The sequence below is a fragment of the Hyla sarda genome, chromosome 8, assembly GCF_029499605.1.
Source record: "Hyla sarda isolate aHylSar1 chromosome 8, aHylSar1.hap1, whole genome shotgun sequence".
NCBI lineage: Eukaryota > Metazoa > Chordata > Amphibia > Anura > Hylidae > Hyla > Hyla sarda.
The window spans coordinates 37,302,608-37,326,277 of NC_079196.1; the positions used below are offsets into that span (position 1 = coordinate 37,302,608).

At 42.7% G+C, this 23,670-nt stretch overlaps 1 protein-coding gene across 5 annotated transcripts in view; it reads left to right on the forward strand.

Moving 5' to 3' along the window:
- Nucleotides 1-23,670, forward strand: part of GPD2 (glycerol-3-phosphate dehydrogenase 2) — a 302,607-nt gene that overhangs the window by 112,137 nt on the left and 166,800 nt on the right. For all 5 annotated transcript variants that reach the window (XR_008847310.1, XM_056536600.1, XM_056536602.1 and 2 more), the window contains exons 7-9: nt 6,608-6,772; nt 8,990-9,134; nt 10,411-10,604. Coding sequence is in view for 4 of the 5 variants with exons in the window: in XM_056536600.1 (XP_056392575.1) it covers nt 6,608-6,772; nt 8,990-9,134; nt 10,411-10,604 (504 nt within the window). In the remaining variant the exon portion in view is untranslated. The remainder of the gene's footprint in view (nt 1-6,607; nt 6,773-8,989; nt 9,135-10,410; nt 10,605-23,670) is intronic.

Genomic DNA, 23,670 nt, shown 5'->3' on the forward strand with positions numbered 1-23,670 from the left:
GCACCGATCATTGTGCCAAGCGCTATTAACTCTTTAGTGAAAGTGAAAGCTTCCCTGCAGCTCAGTCGGGCTGATCTGGACCATCGCGGTAAAATTCTGATGTTCCGATCAGCTAGAATGCAAGTGGAGGTCCCCTTCTTCCGTTGTGTCCGATCGGCGATTGATTGTTCCAAACCTGAAATCCAGGCTTGAGCAATCGACCGCCGGTAACACTGATCTTTGCCGTGTCCATGCACGGCAATGATCTGTGTAGCAGATCAGTGTGTGCAGTGTAATGTGTCACACAATGATTTTTTTTTCTGCTTCGCTGTGGATATTTTGTTAAAATGGCTGTCACTGCAAAGTAGAATTGGTGGCGCAAAAAATAAGCCATAATATGGAATTTTAGGTTAAAAACATTGAAAACCCCTGCGTATTTAAGGGTTTAAACAATAAGCATAACTGGTATCAATGTTAAGAAATGTCCATACTGTTTAAATATTATTTTTTTTATATATTTTGTGGAGGTCCACCTTGTATAAAGTCTTTAGTGCAATGCTTCCTGGGAATAGGTATTCAAATTAGCTCTCCTCTAAAAGAAAGTTTATTGAAATAGCTTGGGTAACCATTAAGTCGCTATTTAAAATCATACAATAAATTACAATCATACATAGCATGATAGTACAATATAAAGCACAGGATCCCTATGCTATACACTGTACCACATGCTACGCTAACATTCCGCTCTTTCGCTCATTATCGAAGAAACTAAGTAAAAAAAAACAATGCATTATAATCTGTGATCGGGGAGGGGTGTGGATGGAGGTATGAAAGGGCGGAGTTAGGGCCACCTATAGGTAGCTACCCTCAAATCCGCTGCTTACAGGTGGCAGCATTGACAGTTTTTTTCCTTCTTGAGGAAAAATATTTGAACAAAGTGCTAATTCAAGTTTTACTGTCCATCCTGACCGCAGGAGACTTGGCTTTTTTTTTTTTTTTTACATTCTCATAGGTTTTACATACAACTATCGAAATGCAAAGGGAATTATTTGCTACGTAAATAATTCATGTGGCAGCTCCAATTTTATTTTATTTTTTTAATCCGCTCTTCTGGTTTATTCCAGTGCAAGAAAAATTGCATAATCTAAGTAAAAAGCCGGAAAATCACTTCTCGTTATTGATTTAAATGTGGCCAAGACAGGAGACCCACTGAAACATTGATCCGTCCATTGCCCTTTTGCCATAGACAGATTACTTTTGTACTGGTCCCTAGCACAGCAGACAGATCATAAGCTGGGTTATTTTACATAATCAATTTTGTATTAAGGATTTGGTTTGCCGGCTGCATATATCAACAACAATATCTATTACTCATACATCCTCGCCCTGTATGTTCATGGTAGAGCCAACGCTCTTATTTCAAGATTTGGGCTGTCCCTGCTACCGGTCATCAAAAACGAATTACTCCAAGTCCCCAGTCCTCGAAATCTGCTCTTCGTTCCCAAGTCAAATCTCATGGTCTTTGGAAAATGATAAATGTGAAGACTTTGGGGAGACTTTTATTTGAAGAGAAATTATTTATTTAGCTTTTTTTTTTTCCCCTTATTGAAACTGCATTAAAAAAAAAAAAGTTTAGAGGAAATGTTTTGCCTTTTGAACTTAAAGCGGTATCAACTCGTGCCAGAATCAACTGGTGCCAGAAAGTTATACAGATTTGTAGATGACCTCTATCTATAAAACTTAATCCTTCCTGTACTTATCATCTGCTATATGCTCCAGAGGAATTTGTGTAGTTCTTCCCAGTCTGACCACAGTGCTCTCTGCGGACTCTTCTGTCCATGTCAGTAACTGTCCAGAGTAGAAGCAAATCCCCATAACAAACCTCTTCTGCTCTGGAGAGTTCCTGACACAGACAGAGGTGTCAGCAGAGAGCACTGTGGTCAGACTGGAAAAAACTACACACCTTCCTCTTGAGTATACAGGAGCTGATAAGTACTGGAAGGATTAAGATTGTTAAATTAAAGTAATTTACAAATCTGTATAACGTTCTGGCACCAGTTGATTTGCACCACCAATTGCGATTTTTACTAACTTTTAGTTACTCATTTTACCATGAAATCAGTGGTGATATCGCCGCTTCATTACTACAGGCTGCTGAGGCTGCCTGCAGTAAAGGGGCGCTATCAAACGGGATGGACGTAGGTAAAAAACCCTGCAATTTCTGTCCCTATCAGCTCCCTGAGCTTACCGCCAGGTTTTTTTTCCTATTCTAGATGCAGTTTCATACAATGGAGCAGGACAAGGGCATATATTTACACTCTTTTGGGGAGATTTATCAAAACCTGTGCAGAGGAAGAGTGGTGTAGTTGCCCATAGCAACCAATCAGATTGCTTCTTTCATTTTCCACAGGCCTCTAAAGAGGCCTGTGGAAAATGAAAGAAGCAATCTGATTGGTTGCTATGGGCAACTACACCACTCTTCCTCTGCACAGGTTTTGATAAATCTCCCCCTTTGTCCTTAAAGGAAAACTGTCAGCCTGTTCACCCACACTAAACCTAATACACTGGGTTATAGTGTGTGTGAACAGGAGTCCAACGAGGGGTCACTTACTTAAATATGTCCAGTAGTTCCTGAGATATGTCCTCCCAGAAGATCCTCTGCTTAATTCAGTGAATTTACATATTCATTAGAGATGAGCGAACTTACAGTAAATTTGATTCGTCACGAGCTTCTCGGCTCAGCAGTTGATGACTTATCCTGCATAAATTAGTTCAGCTTTCAGGTGCTCCGGTGGGCTGGAAAAGGTGGATACAGTCCTAGGAGAATCTTTCCTAGGAATGTATCCACCTTTTCTAGCCCACGGGAGCACCTGAAAGCTGAACTAATTTATGCAGGAAAAGTCATCAACTGCCGAGCCGAGAAGTTCGTGACGAATCGAATTCACTGTAAGTTCGCTCATCTCTAATATTCATTATCTGTGACTCCACATCCTAGTGAAGTGAAGTCAGACAATGAATATGTAAATTATGTGGGTGGAGCCCCTTCACCCTATATCCTAGTGAAGTGGAGTCACAGACAATATGTTAATTGAGTGGGCGGAGCCCCGCTTCCTGTGCACGTTGGACTCCTGTTCACCCGCACTATAACCCAGTGTATTGCGTTTAGTGGGGGTAAACAGGCTGATAGTTTTCCTTTAAGGGGTTGAAATGTAAGTCCAACTCTGTTTATTTCTTTTTTTACTATCATGCAGCCCTGAGCACTATAGTTATCTGTGTACTTGGAATATTTTGTGGTGAACCAGGAGAGTTGTGGTGTCTGGGGTGTTGTGGTGTTGTAAGTGCAGGGTCTGGTGGTATTAACCCTTGAATGTCGTGATGCCAGCGTGAAGTTTGCTTAGAGTTAATGGTCCTACGGCCAACCGGTCCAGAAACGGTAGGGAAAATAACGGAATGTCCACAGCAGGCTTTATGAATAGACTGAAGAACTTTACTTGAAGACTTTATGCAACAGTCTTTGTACATAACAGTCTCTTAACCTCCCTGGCGGTATGATTCTGTCGGGAAATTTGTACCAAAAGCGGTACAATTTTTTGCATTGAAATTCCACATCTCCCCCCGTCACATTCCCCCTCCCTTGTCACATTTCCCCCCCCCCCATATCACATTCCCCCCCCCCTTGTCACATTTTCCCCCCTCCTTGTCACATTCTCCCCCCCTGTCACATTCATCCCCCCCTGTCACATTCATCCCGCCCCCTGTTACATTCTTCCCCCCTGTCACATTCATCCCCCCCCCCCCCCGTCACATTCTTCCCCCCTGTCACATTCCCCCCCTTTGTTACATTCTCCCCCCTCCATGTTACATTCCCCTCCCCCCCTGTTACATTCCCCTCCCCCCTGTCACATTCCCCCCCCCTTGTCACATCCCCCCCCCTGTCACATTCTTCCCCCTTGTCACATTCTTCCCTCTTGTCATATTCCCCCCTCTTGTCACATCCCCCCCTTGTCACATTCTTCCCCCCCTTCTCACCTTGTCACCTTCTTGTCCTGCAGTAACATACACTAGGTTTGCCGGGCAGATTTCAAACCTAGTGTATTTCCTGCAGAACAAGCCCTTTGCCCTTCAGCCAATCACAGGCTTTACACCACTGCGGCCGGTGATTGGCTGAAAAGGTAAAGGTCCTACAAGATGAATAGTGAAGAGAGCAGGGACCGGAGCGCACGGAGGGGAACGACATCTGCAGGGACCGGGATTAGGTAAGCAAAAGGTTTTTTTATTTTCCTCTTTTTTACTTTTACACTTAGCTCAGTGTTTTTCTACCAGGGGGCCTCCAGCTGTTGTGAAACTACTACTCCCAGCATGCCCAGACAGCCTTTGGCTGTCCGGGCATGCTGAGAGTTGTAGTTTTGCAACATCTGGAGGCCCCCTAGTAGGGAAACACTGACTTTTAGTATATGTCTCTACCTGCTCTGGCCGGCCCCCGCCACGGGAGCTGACCCGAGCAGATAATCACATATTTTCCCGGGAGCTGCATCACTATATCGCAAAAAGCAAAAATCGCGATTCGATTGCTTTTGTGATATATTGTGCAGCCCGCACAGCAACTCTGCAATTCTACCCCGAGCGTGACTCGGGGTTACCGCTTCTAGCAGCGAAAATTAACCCCGAGTCACGCTTGGGAATACCGCTAGGCTGGTTAAGAGTGAACCGGAATGCAGGTTCCTCACAGGTTTTGCTGGGACTTGGAAGCAATGAGCTTTGATGCAGGCCACTGTGTTACCAATTATAGTATTTTAGCTGGTAGTAGTCACACAGGATTTGATAGCTTGAGCTTGGTAACTCACGGTTTAGTGGCTGCTGGTTCTTTCAGGCTTTGGCCTAGATGAATTGAGATTTCTGCTGAGATGTTTGTGCTTGCTTGATAATCCGGAACTAAGAGAATGAATTTAGTGGCTACAGCCCTTTATATAATAAGGGGCTGGACAAAGCTCATTGGTCAGCAAACCTGTAAGTCCTGAACCCAGTGAACTCTGGGTACATCACATGACCCTGGAAGGGCATTAAACAATTATACATCACAACTGTACATCACGTGACCCCGGAAGGTGCTTAGTATCTATACAACCATTATAATAGATCACGTGACCCTACCAGGGTCCTATACATATATATATATATCCTATACATTTATATTATCTTTATATATTAACAAATATACAATTTATATGAGGCGACCAGGGATAAGCCCTGCAGGAGAGCCCTATGGGAATGAAGGGACTCTGGCTAAGGAGACTTTAGACAGGACCAGGTCCTGTCCCGGGACACCAAACTTTGTTATCGGTGTACAGCAAGCGCTCCTCACTGAGAGCCGGGGTCTCATTCTGGACCCCCCGCTATCAGCTACTTATCCCCTATCCTGTTGAAAGGGGATAAGTAAAGGGAATCCCTTTGACAGATCTGCTACGTGTGAATATACCCAGAACCATAAAGAACAATTTCACCTCAATGCCAGTTTCACCCTCAGGCATTCTTCAAAAATACATGATAAAATCACACACACAAAAATCCTAAAGGTATTCACACAGTAGGGAGCCACGTTGTGTCAAAATTCTGTGGTGCAAAAAATATTTATTTATCATTATTATTGTATTCATTATTATTATTGGTTCACTTTACATTTTATAGTGGTTAGCATACATGAGTACAGTGAACAACTATATTTTTTTTTACAGGGTAAGCAATAACCAAAAATCCCCCCGAATTTCTGTATGTATCATAGGTTCCTTATTTACACAGATTAATATATAAATAAAGCCCTGTTCAGACTGACTGGTGGTTCATCCCTCATTAATAAGTATAATGTTTGCGCTTATTAATGGTTATGGCAGACCCCATTTATAAGTGTGTGTTTATGTCGCCGTTTATTAACGAGTATATACCATGGACGCTCCCGGTGACGCCAAATCATCATTTGCATCTGATTTACTTCTCTTAATTGATTACGCGGAGTCCATTAATATTGCGTCCGTCTTCTGGCGGCAATTAGTTGTTTACTTATTGATAACCGATGTGATATTATGGAGGTGACATTTTGTTTGCACCTTTTTTTTTTTTTTTTGTTTATGTTCACTAATTACTGATCTGATCTATTAATATGAATAGAAAATTTATTTCTACCCTAATTATATCGTAAAGCAAAACAAAGAATAATACTGACGTAACGGAACCTAAAGTGTTGGTTCTCCTAAAAATAAACTGTTTATTTTATGTTTATGTATTAGTGATATTTATGTTTTTTTATGTTTTTTTTAATTTTATTTCATTTTTTAATTTATTTATTTATTTTTAGATTATTTATTTTTATTTATTTATTTTATTTATTTATTTTTATTGCCTTTATGTAAACAGGCTGTGCAGTTGTACCGGATTGTACGGCATGTTGATAGGCTGATGCGGAAGAGACAATGTACAGTATCGTTAAATAATTCGGGTAGGATCTAGCCAGCCATCACGTAGATTTGCTGTGACAGGGACAGATGTGACAGATCGGTTGTGACACACTTCCATACCACAAGTCAGTGGCTTGAGGTGACTCATGTCCTTCCTTTGATTCCGTCCCCTGCTGCAGGACAGCACAACGATGCTCGAATGAACCTCGCCATCGCTCTCACTGCTGCCAGGTATGGCGCTGCCACAGCCAATTACACTGAAGTGGTGGGCTTGCTGAAGAAGACAGATCCAGAGAGCGGCACGGAGCACGTCTGCGGTGCACGTTGCAAAGACGTTCTAACAGGTATGTGACTTGTAGCATGCATATACATACATGTGCCTATTTATTGTTCGGTATATACCTGCTATGTTACATGTAATTCATTTTACTTGGGAGCAAATGGCGTACTGTCCTCTGCTTTGGTCATATGATTCTCAATACTTGGAAGCTATGGCCTTCCAGAAGTTGTAGTACTACAACCACCAGCAATACTACACAGCCACTGTTCAGTGAGGAGCTGGAGCTCACATAGTTAAATGGGTACTGTCAGATACAATAACTTTTCATATGTTATAAAGCATGCAAAAACAATATGTTTTGCAATTGCTTTCATCAGAAAAAAGCCAATCAAAAAAGTGGCCACTAGGGGTCCCACTGCCTCCTGGGACACATACCAGTCCTGATGTGTCCAGTGGTCATCGACCTGTCATGGACACCATGAGTGATTGACAGGGCTGCAGGCAGGTCCAGAGCTGCTGTGCTTGCTCCCGGCCCTCAGTGAGTCAGAGCAAAGTGAGGGAGGAGGGGGAGGAGTCATCACAGTGAGGAGAAGAGAAGGACACGCCCCATTGCATGGACAGAAACATTACTGAGCAATGATGGCAAGTAAATAAAGGTAATTCTGAGAAAATTATAGGTCAAATTTGATGTACATGATCAGGATAAGGTACTGAGCAACATATACATTTTTTTTTGGGGGGGGGGGGGGGGCGTGGGGATCTGACATGTACGCTATAAGCATGCATGAAAAAATAAATATAAAGTAGAGCAGTGTTTCCCAACCAGGGAGCCTCCAGCCATTGGCTTTCTTGCATGCTAGGAGTTGGAGTTTTGCAACAGCTGAAGGCATCCTGGTTGGGAAACACTGAAGTAGAGTAAGGGCTCGTTCACACTATGAAAATTCCACTCAGGTTCCATTTGCTGTAGACTACCTTTGATCTCAATAGGATTCTGCTGCTTAATTTACACGTTGAAAGTTCCATAGGAAAATGAATATGGTAAAATTTTAGGCGGAATTTGCCAGAGAAGTTCAAGTTTTGATGAGGCGGCTTTTGGAAACTGTCTTGGAAATAAGGCGTTATCTAGGAATGGAAAAACAGAGCCAAAAATAGCACCATCCCTGGCCTTAGGTTGTGTGTGGTATTACAGTTTGGCTCCATTCACTTCAATGGAACTAAGGCCCCTTTCACACTGACCTTGCTCCCAGTCGAGAAGGGCCATTAAACTCTCTTAATTTTTTTTGAGACTTTAACGGCTATTGTCGTGACAGGGAGCAACGGGCAACAAGGGGTCCCGGCGGCTCCCCCGATGGCCGTCACTATGCCGTGTGCTAATGGCAGTGTGAAAGAAGCCTAAGCTGCAAGACCACACACAACCTCAGGGCAGGAGTGGTGCTATTTTTGGAAGAAATTAGCTCTGTTTTTCTCTTCCTAAATAACGCCTCTTTGGGCAGTGAAAACTTGTGCAGATGAACCAGTTGCCCATAGTAACCAATCAGATTCCAGCTTTCATTTTTAAAAAGGCCTCTGAAAAATTAAAGCTGGAATCTAATTGGTTACTATGGGCAACTGCTCCACTGTTCCTCTGCACACGTTTGGATAGACTGCCTTTGGCTTTCTGGGCATGCTGGGAGTTGTGGTTTTGAAAAACAGCTGGAGGCACACTGGTTAGGAAACACTGCTGTCACTATTTACAGGGCTGGTGCAATGATTTTTGCCACCCTAGGCAAAAGCTCATTTTGCCGCCTCCTTGACTCCACCCATTAGCCCGCCCTTTGACACGCCCCACCTTACTTCTGGTGTGACACCCTGTAACAAACCTCCTCCTCATGCTGCTGGCTGAGCGAGTGGGTCAGATGCTGGTTGTCTAACTTTCTTGTGGCAGGCAAAGTGGCGCCCCCCCATCAAGAGGGCGCTCTAGGGGGCTGCCTATTTTACCTATAGGCAGAGCCAGCCACGAGTATATAGACAGTAATGTCTATATAGATATAGTTAGTTTACTTGATATCAGTTTACCTGATTCCCGTGATGGAGGACTTTCGGTAGCATTTGTCACCCATAGGGTTCCTCTATATAAACTAAAAAAAAAATTGTATATGTGTAAATAAATATGTTCTTTACAGGACTGTAGCAAAGGGAACTGGTCAGTGCTGACAATGTTTTCTTGATTTTCAGGGACTTTGGATATTATAAAGAGCCACAGGATAATCTCTTACAATATTCATCAACTTTGTTTCCGCAGGACAAGAGTTTGATGTCCGAGCCAAATGTGTCATCAACGCCACCGGACCATTCACAGACTCTTTGCGCAAAATGGACAATCAGGAAACCAGCAAAATCTGCCAGCCGAGTGCTGGGGTGCACATTGTGATGCCCGGATACTACAGGTAATATGATTGGATCTGGAGCGGAGGTTCAGTGTTAAAGGGGTACTCCGGCCCTAAGACATCTTATTCCCTATCCAAAGGATAGGGGATAAGATGTCTGACCGTGGGGGTCGCACCGCTGGGGACCCCCGCAATCTTGTATTCGGCACCCACCTCTCTGAGTCTTCACGCCCCCTCCCACAACTCACACGGGGACGGAGTCGTGACGTCACGATACTCCGGCCCTGTGGTCGTTACCCAGCAGTTTGTGAGCTGGCAGCGCTGCGTGCAGCTCAAAGAGGTTGGTGCCGAATGCAAGATTGCGGGGGTGCCTAGCAGCGGGACCCCCGCGGTCAGACATCTCATCCCCTATCCAAAGGATGTCTTAGGGCCGGAGTACCCCTTTAAAAATGGCCGCTGTGCTGGGTTATGGGAAGTGACAAAATAATGAAGGGAATTTATCAAACAATTTAGACGTTTTTCTTCTTGACGGCGTTTTCTTGATCGGTCAGGGTCTTTACACTCAGACCCTGACGGATCAAAACTTTATCATATGTCTAGGACCTGCCAAAAGTTTTTATTTTTTTCAGTGACACTACACTTTTTAAATTCACTCCTACATTTTTTTTTATATTCACACCTACATTTCCCAATAAAATAGGGTATGGCAATATCTGTGCAGGGCATCTTTCTTTACAACCTTGAAAATCCTGTAACAATTTAACGTTATTTGCAAATATGGTGATGGCAATGGAGGTTGGTTTATCCAGCATGTCTGAGGCTTACATCCCTTCTGTATCTACAGTTCTGTGTAGGTTTCACTCATCCATTCTCAGGAACAGATTTATTAAAGGGGTAGTACAGGGAACTGAGGGGGCTGTCACCTGCATTCATCCAGGAAGGTGGGGGCTGCTCTGCTCCAAGGACGTATAAGTCGGACGGGGCCCCACCAGACAGTTTCCTGGACTACCTCTGTCAGGAAGTCTCCAGAGTAGGAGAGGTTTGCTCCTACTCTGGACAGTTCCTGACATGGACCGAGGTGTCAGCATAGAGCACTGTGGTCAAACTGGAAAGAACAACTCAACTTCCTGTGGAGCATACAGCAGCTGATAAGTACTGGAAGGGTTAAGATTTTATTTAGAAGTAATTTACAAATCTGTTTAACTTTCTGGCAGTAGTTTATTTGAAAACATTTGTTTTCCACCGGAGTACCCCTTTAATCATGGTCTTGTGTCTTTTATTCTTCTTCCCAAGTGTTACTTCTTTTATAATTTCTTGAATTTCACATCCTTTGTAGCCCGGACAATATGGGACTGCTTGATCCAGCCACTAGTGATGGTAGAGTGATTTTCTTCCTGCCATGGGAGAAGATGACCATTGCTGGAACCACGGACACTCCGACAGAGATCACACACCACCCCATCCCCACAGAGGAAGACATCAATTTCATATTGACTGAAGTCCGTAACTACCTTAGTAGTGATGTGGAAGGTAAGCGAGTCCTCTAACCGAATAGTCATTGGGGGAGATTTATCAAAACCCGTGTAGAGCAATAATGGTGCAGTTACCCATAGCAACCAATCAGATTGGTTCCTTCATTTTAAATAAGGCCTCTGAAAAATTAAAGAAGTGATCTGATTGGTTGCTATGGGCACCACTCTTCCTCTACACTGGTTTTGATAAATCTCTCCCATTGTTCTTGCTTCTTCTTTGCTTAGATTCCATTTCACTCTTGCAAATGAGAACATTAGCCATAGTGCCATATAAAGGCCTTTTTTAGTGTTTTAATTTAATTTTTTAATTTTTTTGGGACTATTTTATTAATGAACACAGCATATAGAAATGAATGCAGGGCACTCACCATAGGCGTTAAAGACTTTCTTCTTTATTCTTATTCCATAAGAAAGTGCGATGCAAACAGACAGGGATGGATGGACAAGGTACGGGGATGTCTTGCAGGCAACGGTGCTGATTCTTGCGGTCTGCTGACCCAGAAGCTGTGTACTTTATTAATGACAAACCCCCAGGATAGGCCATTAATATTTCATTGGTGGGTTCCAACATTCAACATCACCGCCGCTTAACTCTTTCTCGGAGCCGCTTTACCTGCACACACAGAAATCAGAGCAGGTAGCACACAGCGCCGTACATTGTTTAGTGGTCATGCTGGGTTACTGCAACTCAACTCCCATAGAAGCGAATGGGAACTGAGCTGCAGTATCCCAGCAGAACCACTACACAATGTATAGCACAGTCTGCTTCCCGCATTCACTGTGTGACAATAATTGTGGGGGTGCTGAGTGTTGATACCCCACCAATTATATTGGTGTTTTTCAAACTGTGTGCCTCCAGCTGTTGCAAAACTACAACTCCCAGTATGCCCGGACAGCCGTTGGCTGTCCGGGCATGCTGGGAGTTGTAGTTTTGCCTCAGCTGGAGGCGCCCCGGTCGGGAAACACTGTTCTGGACAACACATTTCCTTTAAATTGTTGTTGCACTCTGCACAGATTCTCGTTTTTGGGACGCATTTTTTTTTTACATATTTTGACTACCCTCCTTTCCCTCACAGTTTAAGTTTCGAGAAGCTACGCGAAATGTGCCGATTCGGCTGTGAAGTGCGCCGCTAATTTATGTGATTAGCATAATGAGTTTACTTTTCTGCGAAATGTGCTTGGTATATCATTCACACTGCAAACACAGGCAAAAAAAAAAGAGTAGCGCACATCTTCTGTGCTGAAGTGGGGAATAAGAAGCGAGCAATTATTCAATGTGTTCTTTATGACAGCAATTTGTCGTTTCATCTGTATCTTTTAAGGTGACAGCAATCCTTCATTATTTTCTATTTTCGTCCAAAGTACCTTTTCTCCTGTTGTGCGCTACGCACCCCTGCGGTGGGAGCCGTCATATAGTCGATTACACAACTGTATCCCTTCCACAGCCGTGGGTTTTTAGTTTAGTGCATTTTTGCACTCGGTTGACCAAATTGCCACGTTTCAGGGCGCAAAAGTTGTTTTCTGAATAAGCTTTGCAGTTTTTCTATATTGTTTTTACAAGCATTTGGATTTGAACATTGCAGACATACAGTAGCCCCTGATTTAGTAGCGCTGGGTTTTGGGTTAGGTTTTTGGTTTAGTGTTTTCTTTATTTTTGTTTTAATAATAATGATAATGATAAAAATGGTAATAATATGATAATGATAATAATAATTTAATATAATCATGATGATGATTATTATTATTCATATTTGTATTATTATATTATTTATTCCTTCATTTATTTACTTCGTCCTTCCAATTTACTATTTTGGTGCAGTGGGCGGTAATTTGTGGCACACACAGGTGTTTTTGGGCACAGTGCAATATAAACTTCATGAACATTACAGAATTAAACAAGATAAAAAATGTAAATTAATTATTTATTCATAGTTTATAGGTATGTATTTACCCCCCCCCAAATAAAAATAAATAATATATATATATAAAATAGCTCTTTTAGAAATAAGAAAAACTACAACTTAAAGGAAAACGGTCATTCTGTTCACCCACACTAAACCCAGTATACCGGGATTACAGTGTGGGTGAACAGGAGACCAATGCAGGGTCTCTGACTAACATACATACCAGCCAGCAGGCGGGCCCGCCTCCGGCTCGCAATTCAGCGCAGAAAGTAGCTGATCTTCAGAGGGACTGGGTGCCGGACAGAAGGTATGTATATTAGTCAGAGACCCCGCATCAGTCTCCTGTTCAACCCACACTATAACCGGAGTATTGGGTTTAGTGTGGGTGAATGGGATGACCGTTTTCCTTTAAAGGAGTAGTCTGGGATAGAGTTTTTGTTTTTTTAAAGCAAAGTTCCCATTGTGTCAGGTATTTAAAAAAAATAAACCTCTTCTTACCTCCTGCCGCTTCCCCGGTGCCTCTGGTGTCCCACTGAGTTCCCGGAGTTCCCTTCGATCAATACATCATGGGGAAGCTCAGTGAATCACTGACCACAGCGATGTCATCCACCAGTGACTGGCTAAGCTACAATCTGACGTATTGAGCCCCGGCTTTGGTCTTTTTCATGGTGCTGGGCTCAATACCACAGGAAACCTGAAACAGGAACACAGCAAGACAGTGGAAGTTTATTTATTTTCTATCTGACAGAATGGGATTTTTTTCTACCTTTTTCATGGTTTAACAGTGGTAATGTCGGATGCTTCAATAACCTAAATTTGTTGAATACATTTTTGCACACAACCGAACAAAACAATTTGGGAACCCATAGGTAAATCAAGGCCCTAAGTGATGAGGCGAGCAAGGAGGTGTGTCGTGCTGTAAAACCTTCTTGACACTTGGTGGTTGCCAAATTTAGTTGTCAAGGAGGTGGGGGCTGAGCTACTTAAGTGCTTCAATCTGCCATGTCTCCTTACTCACCCTCACCTGCCTGCTCCTGAGCCCCATATGTCAATTAAGGAGGGGCTGAGAAGTGAGTGTGATCTAGGAGGCATGGCAAGCTGTGGCACTTGAGCAGCTAAGTCCCGCCTTCTTGACATTTGGCTGAGAAATTAAAAGGAGACTTTATGAATTTAGCAGCCACCATCAGCTCCAGGAAATGCACAGTTTGTTTTATACCCTATGGGGGTATGTGTAGCTCAGTCAGGTAAGCTATCCTGAGGTTAACTGGATTGGTCTAAATCCCAGAAAGACCTTGTAACAGGGAAAAATACGTATATAATAGATATTATATGACCAGTCCTCAAAGGATAGTGAAGAGAAGAGGCGAGATGAAGAGAAATAGAAGAAAAAGAAAAAGGGAAGGGAAAAAGAGAAAAAGATAGAATAAATAAGCTTACTTAACATTGTAAATGTAGACAGTAGAATTATAGAAAACATCAAGGTTAGGAATAATATGAACAATGTTTAATAGTATTAATAAATATCACACCTCACATCTGGGCAGGGCCCTTGCACCACATGTTAGCATATAAAAACATTTGAATGTAAGAATATATGAACACAACAACCACCTAATAGATGAGTATATAAAGATGGCCTGAAAATCTCCGTTTATAGAAAAAAATCTAATGGTAAAGAATTCTGCAGCACTCAGGGAATAATGCAGATAAAATCCTTACTTTATTGCTGCAACAGAACGGACAATACACAGGCACAACTGCCAGTACAACTGCGGAATTCTTTACCATTGGATTCTATAGAGCTATACTTTTCCTCTGCCTGCACCGGGAGCACAGAGGGGGTAAGCGGATTACCGCACGCTGTGAATTCTTTCCGAACTGTTTATGGGTGGTGCCGATCCACACTCTCTCTTCTTGGACTATATATGGAAAAAAATTGTGAATGTCCATATATAAGAAAGTTGAATGATATGATATGATGGTAAATTGCAGTGTGATAAGTTCAGGGAGCGGTAGTTTACAATATACTTGGTATATTCGATAGAATACAGGTACTATCGAATACCGTATTTTTCGCCATATAAGACGCTCCGGCATATAAGACGCACCCAATTTTAAAGGAGGAAAATCTCGAAAAAAAAGATTCTGAACCAAATACTGTAGTAAAATATTTTATATCAGTATAGTTCCCCCACAATAGTTGGCAGTATAGTTCCCCCACAATGGTAGGCAGCTCCCCCCCCCCCACAATGGTTTGCAGTATAGTTCCCCCACAATAGTTGGCAGTATAGTTCCCCCACAATGGTAGGCAGCTCCCCCCCACAATAGTTGGCAGTATAGTACCCCCACAATGGTAGGTAGCTCCCCCCCACAGACATACAGCTTCCAGCCATATACAGTGTACGGCTGGAGGCTGTATGTCTGTGTGCTGCCCCCACAGTGCTCCGACCACCACTCCTCTGGCCCGGTGTCACAATCTACTGCTATGGCCTATGGACCATAGCAGTAGGTGCTGGGACCGGAGGAGCGGTGACCGGAACACTGAAGATTACGCGCCACCGGTCACTCACCAGGCCCCGGCCGGCGCGCGTCTTCCTCCGGTCCTCCTGTCCTCCTGCGCCTCTATGGTTGTACGCACGGGACGTCACTGACGTGTACAACCATAAAGAGGCGGTGGATCGCAGGAAGACCGCAGGAGGACCGTAGGAGGACGTGCATCGGCCGGGGAATGGTTAGTGACCCGCAGACATCCTTATGTCCCAAAAAGATTTTTCGGGACACAGGGATGTCCGGCATAGGAAAACCTATGATTATCTGCCAGGGCCGGCTTCTGTGTGCGGCTGCAGGCGGGGGCCGGCCAGAGCAGGTAAAAACTAATTCATGTATACTAAAAACCAGGGGGCCTCCAGCTGTTGTGAAACTACAACTACCAGCATGCCCGGACAGCCTTTGCCGGTCCGGGCATGCTGGGAGTTGTAGTTTCACAACAGCTGGAGGCACCCTGGTTTTTAGTATACAATTATTAGTAATTCACCGGCCCGGCGCCTGGAACTGTATGTTCCAGGCATAGGGCAATAAACATAGCCGGTGTGAGGTGAAAAATTCACCGGCGGTCATGAGGCTGCTGCGGGCTGGGAGCGGGTAGTCAGCGATGTATCGCACCGCCACAGCCTCTGTACTTACCGCTGACTTCCCGCTCTCGCCCCCAGCAGCCTCGGGCGTATATTCGCCCTATAAAACTTCCCCCCACCCCCCCCACCCCCGTTTTGGGGAAGAAAAAGTGCGTCTTATACGGCAAAAAATACGGTACTATCGAATATACCAAGTATATTGTAAACTACCGCTCCCTGAACTTATCACACTGCAATTTACCATCATATCATATCATTCAACTTTCTTATATATGGACATTCACAATTTTTTTTCTATATATACGGAGATTTTCAGGCCTTTTTTATATACTCATCTTTTAGGTGGTTGTTGTGTTCATATATTCTTACATTCAAATGTTTTTATATGCTAACATGTGGTGCAAGGGCCCTGCCCAGATGTGAGGTGTGATATTTATTAATACTATTAAACATTGTTCATATTATTCCTAACCTTGATGTTTTCTATAATTCTACTGTCTACATTTACTATATTGAGTAAGCTTATTTTTTCTATCTTTTTCTCTTTTTCCCTTTTTCTTTTTCTTCTATTTCTCTCCATCTCGCCTCTTCTCTTTACTATCCTTTGAGGACTGGTCATATAATATCTATTATATACGTATTTTCCTTGTTTTATACCCTAACCGTTATCCAACAGTGTCAGCCCGTTCCCTTTTAAAGGAGTTGCCGTTTCGGAACACTCCATGCAAAACTAATGAACTGAATAATATCTGTTGCGGGGCCAGAATGGGTGGAGTATGACAACAACATTCTCTTTGAATCCTCTTGTACTCCTGCCCAACAGACCAGTGTGCCTCCAGCTGTTGCAAAACTACAATTCCCAGCATGCCCGGACAGCCAAAGGCTGGGAGTTGTAGTTTTGCAACAGCTGGAGGCACGCTGGTTGGGAAAAACTAGTCCCTTAGACAGGATTAGTAGATCTGGACCAGTTTTTTTTTATTTTTTTACTGGAACGTTCCTTTAAAGGGGTGTTCCAGTAAAGAACATTTTTTTTTCATACCAACTGGCTCCATAAAGTTAAACAGATTTGTAAATCAGAGAAAATGTGTGTGCAGCTCACAACCAGGTATTCGAGGTTAAATGTGGTTAAAAGATCAATCCCCACCGATCCAATGGGAAAAAGATCAAAAGCAAAGATTGACCACACCTCAAGAATATCACCCTGCTGGGTACACAATGAATACATTTTCAGACAGATGGCTATGAAAAAATGCAAATTTTAATAAAAACAACAATTACATAGATAAAAGACTTATCAGAGCATTAATATTATCATATTGTCATTGGGCCCTAATGACAGGAGAAATAAAATAAGTGAGGAGCAACTACCTAATAATAGAAAATATCTGCAGATCCTGATTGTCAATAGTCCGGAATGGACCGTTAGTCCGGCACTTATAGTGGGGAAAATAGTGATCCAGTGCTAATGATAGATAAAGCAAAGTCGCTTCTTTACTGTATTGCCCACAGTCTTTTGACAAATAAATGGCTCGATCTCACCGTGGCTGCTGGTCCCGCACTGCGACGTGCCGATGGAAGCAAGCGCTGTGATCTCCGCAATGGTTCTGGCGTAGGTGCCTGGGCGGAGGGTTCCGGCAAGGGGCTTCCTCGTGTGCGGTCCGTGGTGTCAGCAAACACCAATACAGGTATCGGACTCTCGCTTGATTCAGATGGTAAAAGCAGCAAGCTTGCGGTGCACTTGGTTAGAGAGGTTAGTTGGTTGCAGCAGGTGGTTTGTATTACGTTCTTCCGTGCCGGCTTGGATTCAGGTAGTGCATGCATTGGCGCTCTGTTCAGACAGGGTAACAGCCTAGACGCGTTTCAGGGTGCTAAAAACGACCCCTTCCTCAGTAGGCAAGTATGAGGAAGGGGTCGTTTTTAGCACCCTGAAACGAGTCTAGGCCGTTACCCTGTCTGAACAGAGCGCCAATACATGCACTACCTGAATCCATGCCGGCATCCATTCAGACATTTTTTCATAGCCATCTGTCTGAAAATGTATTCATTGTGTACCCAGCAAGGTGATATTCTTGAGGTGTGGTCAATCTTTGCTTTTGAGATTTGTAAATCACTTCTATAAAAAAAAAAAAATCTTAATCCTACCAGTACTTATCAGCTGCTGAAGTTGATTTGCTATTTTCTGTCTGACCACAGTGCTCTCTGCTGCCATCTCTGTCTGTATCAGGAACTGTCCAGAGCAGGAGAGGTTTTCTATGGGGATTTGCTCCTACTCTGGACAGTTCCTGAGACAGACAGAGGTGTCAGCAAAGAGCACTGTGGTCAGACAGAAAAGGACAACTCAACTTCAGCAGCTGATAAGTACTGGTAAGATTAAGATGTTTTAATAGAAGTAATTTACAAATCTGTTTACATTTCTGGAGCCAGATGTTATGAAATATTATTTTTTTCACTGGAGTACCCCTTTAATCTTTCTTAAAATACTAATTAGAATTATTAACCAAGACCTCATATTTGATGGGATAATTTGCACACACTGTGTCTCGCGGCTCGGAAATAAAGGACTTTGTTATAACTCTCATTTCCTCATTCACTTGATGTGTCGTATGTTCAGTATTTATCACGGTGTGTGGCCTTTTGAATCTTTTGAGGATTTCCTGGAGCTTCTGTTAACACCAGACGTACGACATTCTGGGGGGGGGGGGGGGGGGGGTAGCACAAGGCTATTATTTTTCCACACCATGCTGACATATGCAAAAAAAAATGTAGATCCTATCATCAAAACTTTCTGGTGTTATTTTGTCTGTGATAAATATAAGTTTTTGTGTTTTTCCGGTGCTTGAATTATGTTTTCTATTTTTAACTTTGCTAAATTTAGGTCCGTCTGCATAAAATGTGCAGAAATCCTGGAAACTGACTTTAACGGCTAGTTTTGAATGCGGGTCACCGCAAGTGATTCTCGGGGGCGGATGCGATATATTATCTATTTTATGTCTTTACTTTTATATCTTATTTATTTTTTGATTGATATGTTCTACACTGTATTTTCAGGAGGTACAAATGCACCTGGGAAATCACATAACCTTTTTAGTGGAATGTCTTAAAGGGGTCAGTTATCGCAAGATGCAAAGTTATTTTCTACGAGCTTGGCAATGTTTGGAAGCCCAATAGATAATGAATGGAGCTCTGTTCCATTTGTTTGGTGGACAGTTGTGCTTGTTAGGAGTGCTTTAAGGGATAGGCAACAAACAGGTTCCTTAAATAGGACCACCCTTCTACTAGCCACAGGAAGTGACCATCAGCAAGCACTAGATTCCAGTGGAGACCATTGCTTTTCAAAATGATTCCATGTATTATATATACATTTACCTAAATTGTAGTGTAGACCCATACAGAGTGTAAATGTGGCCATGCTCATTTAGGCATAAAATATGTCTATTAAATAAAAAAGAAAAAAACCCTAGATATTCCATTATCTCAGTAATGCAGCCTCCAGCAGTGAATAATTTCCCAGCAGTCAAAGATGCTATGTCATTTGGATGATATGGTTGCCCGCAATCTAAAGGTGATGAGAATGACACTTGGATTGAGGAGATCCCCACCATAGTAATAAATGGCCTCTCCTTAGACATCCAGTGACTTGATATATTTAGTCCTGTAGGAGGATATGTAGCTTTATTTGGCATCATTACATTGTTCATATACAGTGTTCCCTCAACTTACAATGACCTCCGGTTACAATATTTTCAGTCTTTTTTGGACCATTGTAACTTAATCCCATATTCAACATACAATGCTACAGACAGTCCAGATCTGTTAAACATGTCAATGGCTGAAAGAACTGACCAATCAGAATGGGCATTCACTGGTAAAACACCTGTATTATTGAAGTGCATGCACTGACTGGCTGTCTGGTAGCGCCCCCTACAGTACAGGGAGGTACTACATGTTCTGTACTCCTCTTTACCCGTATTATTGAAGTGCATGCGACTGGCATCTGGTAGCGCCCCCTACAGTACAGGGAGGTACTACATGTTCTGTACTCCTCTTTACCTGTGCCAGAGTTAGCTGTTCCTTTGGACAACAGGGGAGGGCGGCTCCATTTAATTTTTTTGGGACACTGTGTGTACTTTACAGGACCCTGAAGAAGCTCCTGTCCTCTTCATGATCTTGTTAAATTTTATAAACTCAGTTCTGAGCTTGCTCTGTCTGAGTGTTGCTTTGGAAGAGAGGCAGTTGAAAGAGAGTTGTAAAAATGAGTTTGAAAGCAGGAGTTTGAGATCGCTGCGAGTGTTACTCTGTGAAATCCCCATAACTAGATGGCCTCCATGTTGGAAAAGGCAATGCGGTGTACATCTTGCACGATGAATGCAATCCTTGAACAGCAGTTTGAGGATGCATATTGTTGTGTGAGTTGTTCAGTTGGAAGCCCAGATCCTGGATCTAGAGGAGCAACTGGCAACACTGAGATGCATTCACAACTTCGAGAGGAGTCTCCTTCTCACTTTGCAAGTACTCTCTGGAGTAGAGGTGGGGGAGGATAGTGGGATGGAGATGCAGGACAGTCAGGCAGCTAGCTGGGTTACAGTTAGAAAACAGGGTAGAGGGAAAAGTGTCAGAGAGACTAGTCCTGATCTGGCACACCCCAACAAGTTTGCCCGGTTGGCAGATGAGGGGATACCATTTCAGAGCTAGCGGTACTGCAGCAGGACTCTGCCTCTGACTGCCAGGGGTCTGTCCAATAAAACAGAGGAACTGGAGTTGATAATGTCTGAGGAGAATTAAGACATAGTGGGTATAACAGAGACTTGGTTGGACGATAGCTGTGACTGGGCGGTCAACATACGGGGTTATAGTCTATTCAGGAGGGATCGGACAAAACGGGAAGGGGAAGTTTGCCTTTATGTAAAGTCCAGTCTGAAGGCCGCACTGTGGGAGGATATGCGGAAGGGAAACAATAATGTGGAGTCACTATGGGTAGAAATATATGGAGATAAAGATAAAAAAATTCTGATAGGGGTTTGTTATAAGCCACCAAACATAATGGAAGAGGCAGAAGATCAATTACTGAGGCAAATAAACAAGGCAGCAAATCAGAATGAGGTGATAATAATGGGGGACTTTAACTATCCCGATATAAACTGGGAGACTAAAACCTGTGAATCTCATAAAGGAAACAGGTTTCTGACTATAGCTAAAGACAATTATCTGTCCCAAATGGTGCAGGGCCCGACCAGAGGGGGCGCCCTACTAGACTTAATATTAACCAACAGACCTGATAGAGTAACTAATGTGAAAGTAGAAGGATACCTAGGAAATAGTGATCATAATATAATACATTATAACTTGTTCTTCAATAAGGGAATCTCTCGAGGGGCCACAAAAACAATGAACTTAAGGAAGGCGAAGTTTGATCAACTCAGAGAAGCCCTTAACAATATAAAATGGGATAATGTCCTCAAAAACAAGAATACTGACACTAAATGGGAGACTTTTAAAAATATATTAAATTCTCACTGTAAGATGTATATATCTTATGGGAATAAAAGGGTCAGAAATAAAAGAAAACCAATATGGATGAACAAAAATGTTAAGGGGGTAATAAATGACAAAAATAAAGCATTTAAACTACTAAAACAGGACGGCAGTGAAGAAGCATTAAAAAGTTATAGAGAAAAATTTAAAATATGTAAAAAACAGATAAAAGCTGCGAAAATACAGAAAGACTCATTGCCAAAGAGAGTAAAACAAACCCCAAAATGTTCTTTAACTATATAAATAGCAAAAAAGGTCAAAAATGAAAGTGTTGGCCCTTTAAAAAATGATGAGAAAGAAATTAGAGACGGGGATCAGGAAAAAGCAAATATATTAAACAAATTCTTCTCCACTCTATTCACCGAGGAAAGTGAAATACCAGGTGAAATACAGCGAGATAAGGTAAACTCCCAAATACAGGTCACCTGTCTAACCCAGGAAGAAGTACAGTGCAGCCTGCAAAAAATCAAAATGGACAAATCACAGGTCTAGATGGCATTCACCCCCGTGTTCTAAAGGAATGAAGTAATGTAATAGACAGACCCCTATTTTTAATATTCAGGGACTCTATAGTGACAGGGACTGTTCCCCAGGATTGGCGCATGGCAAATGTGGTGCCAATATTTAAAAAGGGGTCAAAAGTTGACCCTGGGAATTATAGACCTGTTAGTTTAATCTCCGTTGTATGTAAATTGTTTGAGGGTTTCCTAAGAGATGCTATTTATGAGTATCTTGATAAAAATAAATGTATGACCCCATATCAGTATGGGTTTATGAGGGATCGGTCCTGTCAAACTAACCTGATCAGCTTTTATGAGCAGGTGAGCTCCAGACTGGACCAGGGGCAATCGCTGGATGTCGTATATCTGGATTTTTCCAAAGCATTTGATACGGTGCCACATAAAAGGTTGGTGCAAAAAATGAGAAGGATGGGGCTGGGGGAGAATGTGTGTAAGTGGGTAAGTAATTGGCTCAGTGATAGGAAACAGAGGGTGGTTATTAATGGTACTTATTCTGATTGGGTGACTGTTACAAGTGGGAACCACAGAGGTCAGTCTTGGGTCCTGTTCTATTTAATATATTTATTAATGACCTTGTAGAGGGGTTGAATAGTAAAGTAGCAATCTTTGCAGATGATACTAAACTCTGTAAAGCTGTAAACACTATAGAGGACAGTGCACTGTTACAAATGGATCTGGATAGGTTGGAGGTTTGGGCTGAGAAGTGGCAAATGAGGTTCAACACTGATAAATGTAAGGTAATGCACATGGGGAGGAAAAATCCGGGCTGGGATTATGTATTAAATGGGAGAACACTTGGGACGACTGACATGGAAAAGGACTTGAGAGTCTTAGTCAACAGTAAATTTAGCTGTAGTGACCAGTGTTAGGCAGCTGCTGCCAAGGGTAATAAAATCATGGGGTGCATCAATAGGGGCATAGATGCCCATGACAAGGAAATAATTCTACCGCTGTACTAATCACTAGTCAGACCACACATAGAATACTGTGTACAGTACTGGGCACCAGTGTACAAGAAAGATATAGTGGAGCTGGAGAGGGTTCAAGAGGGACAACCAGAGTAATACGGGCAATGGGAGGACTACAGTACCCAGAATGATCAGAATTAGGGTTATTTAGTTTAGAATAAAGAAGGCTTAGGGGCGACCTAATAACTATGTATAAATATATCAGGGGACCGTACAGAGATCTCTACCATAATCTATTTATACCTAGGACTGTATCTATAATGAGGGGGCATCCTCTATATCTAGAGGAAAGAAGGTTTCTACACCAGCACAGACGGGGGTTCTTTACTGTAAGAGCAGTGAAACAATGGAGTTTTCTGCCTGAGGAGGTGGTCATGATGAACTCTGTAAAAGAGTTCAAAAGGGGTCTGGATGCATTTTTGGAGAGTAATAACATCGCTGGTTATGTATACCAGATTTATAGGGACAGAAGGTTGATCCAGGAATTTATTCTGATGCCATATTTGGAGTCTGGAAGGAATTTTTACCTCTAGTATGAGTTTTTTTTGCCTTCCTTTGGATCAACTCAGTAGGGACTCATTTGAGATATAGGTTGAACTTGATGGACTCAACCTATATTCTTATTGACAGAATCCATTATGAATCCGGGGCTTAGCGTTAGCCCCCAAAACAGCTAGCGCTAATCCCCCAGTTATTACCCCGATACCCATCGCCACAGGGGTACCGGGAAGAGCCAGTACCGACAGGCCAGGAGCTGGTGTTATTTAGGCTGGGGAGGGCCAATAACAATGGTCCTCGCCAAGCCTGGTAGGATGTCAGGATGGTGCTGCTTGGTTGGTATCTGGCTGGAAATAAAAATACGGAGAACCCTATGCGTTTTTTTTTTTTTTTAATAAATAAATTTAAAAAAATAACACATAGGGTTCCCCATATTTTTATTCTCAGCCAGATACCAACCAAGCAGCAACAGCCTGACATTACCAGAGTGGGCGAGGACCATTGTTACTG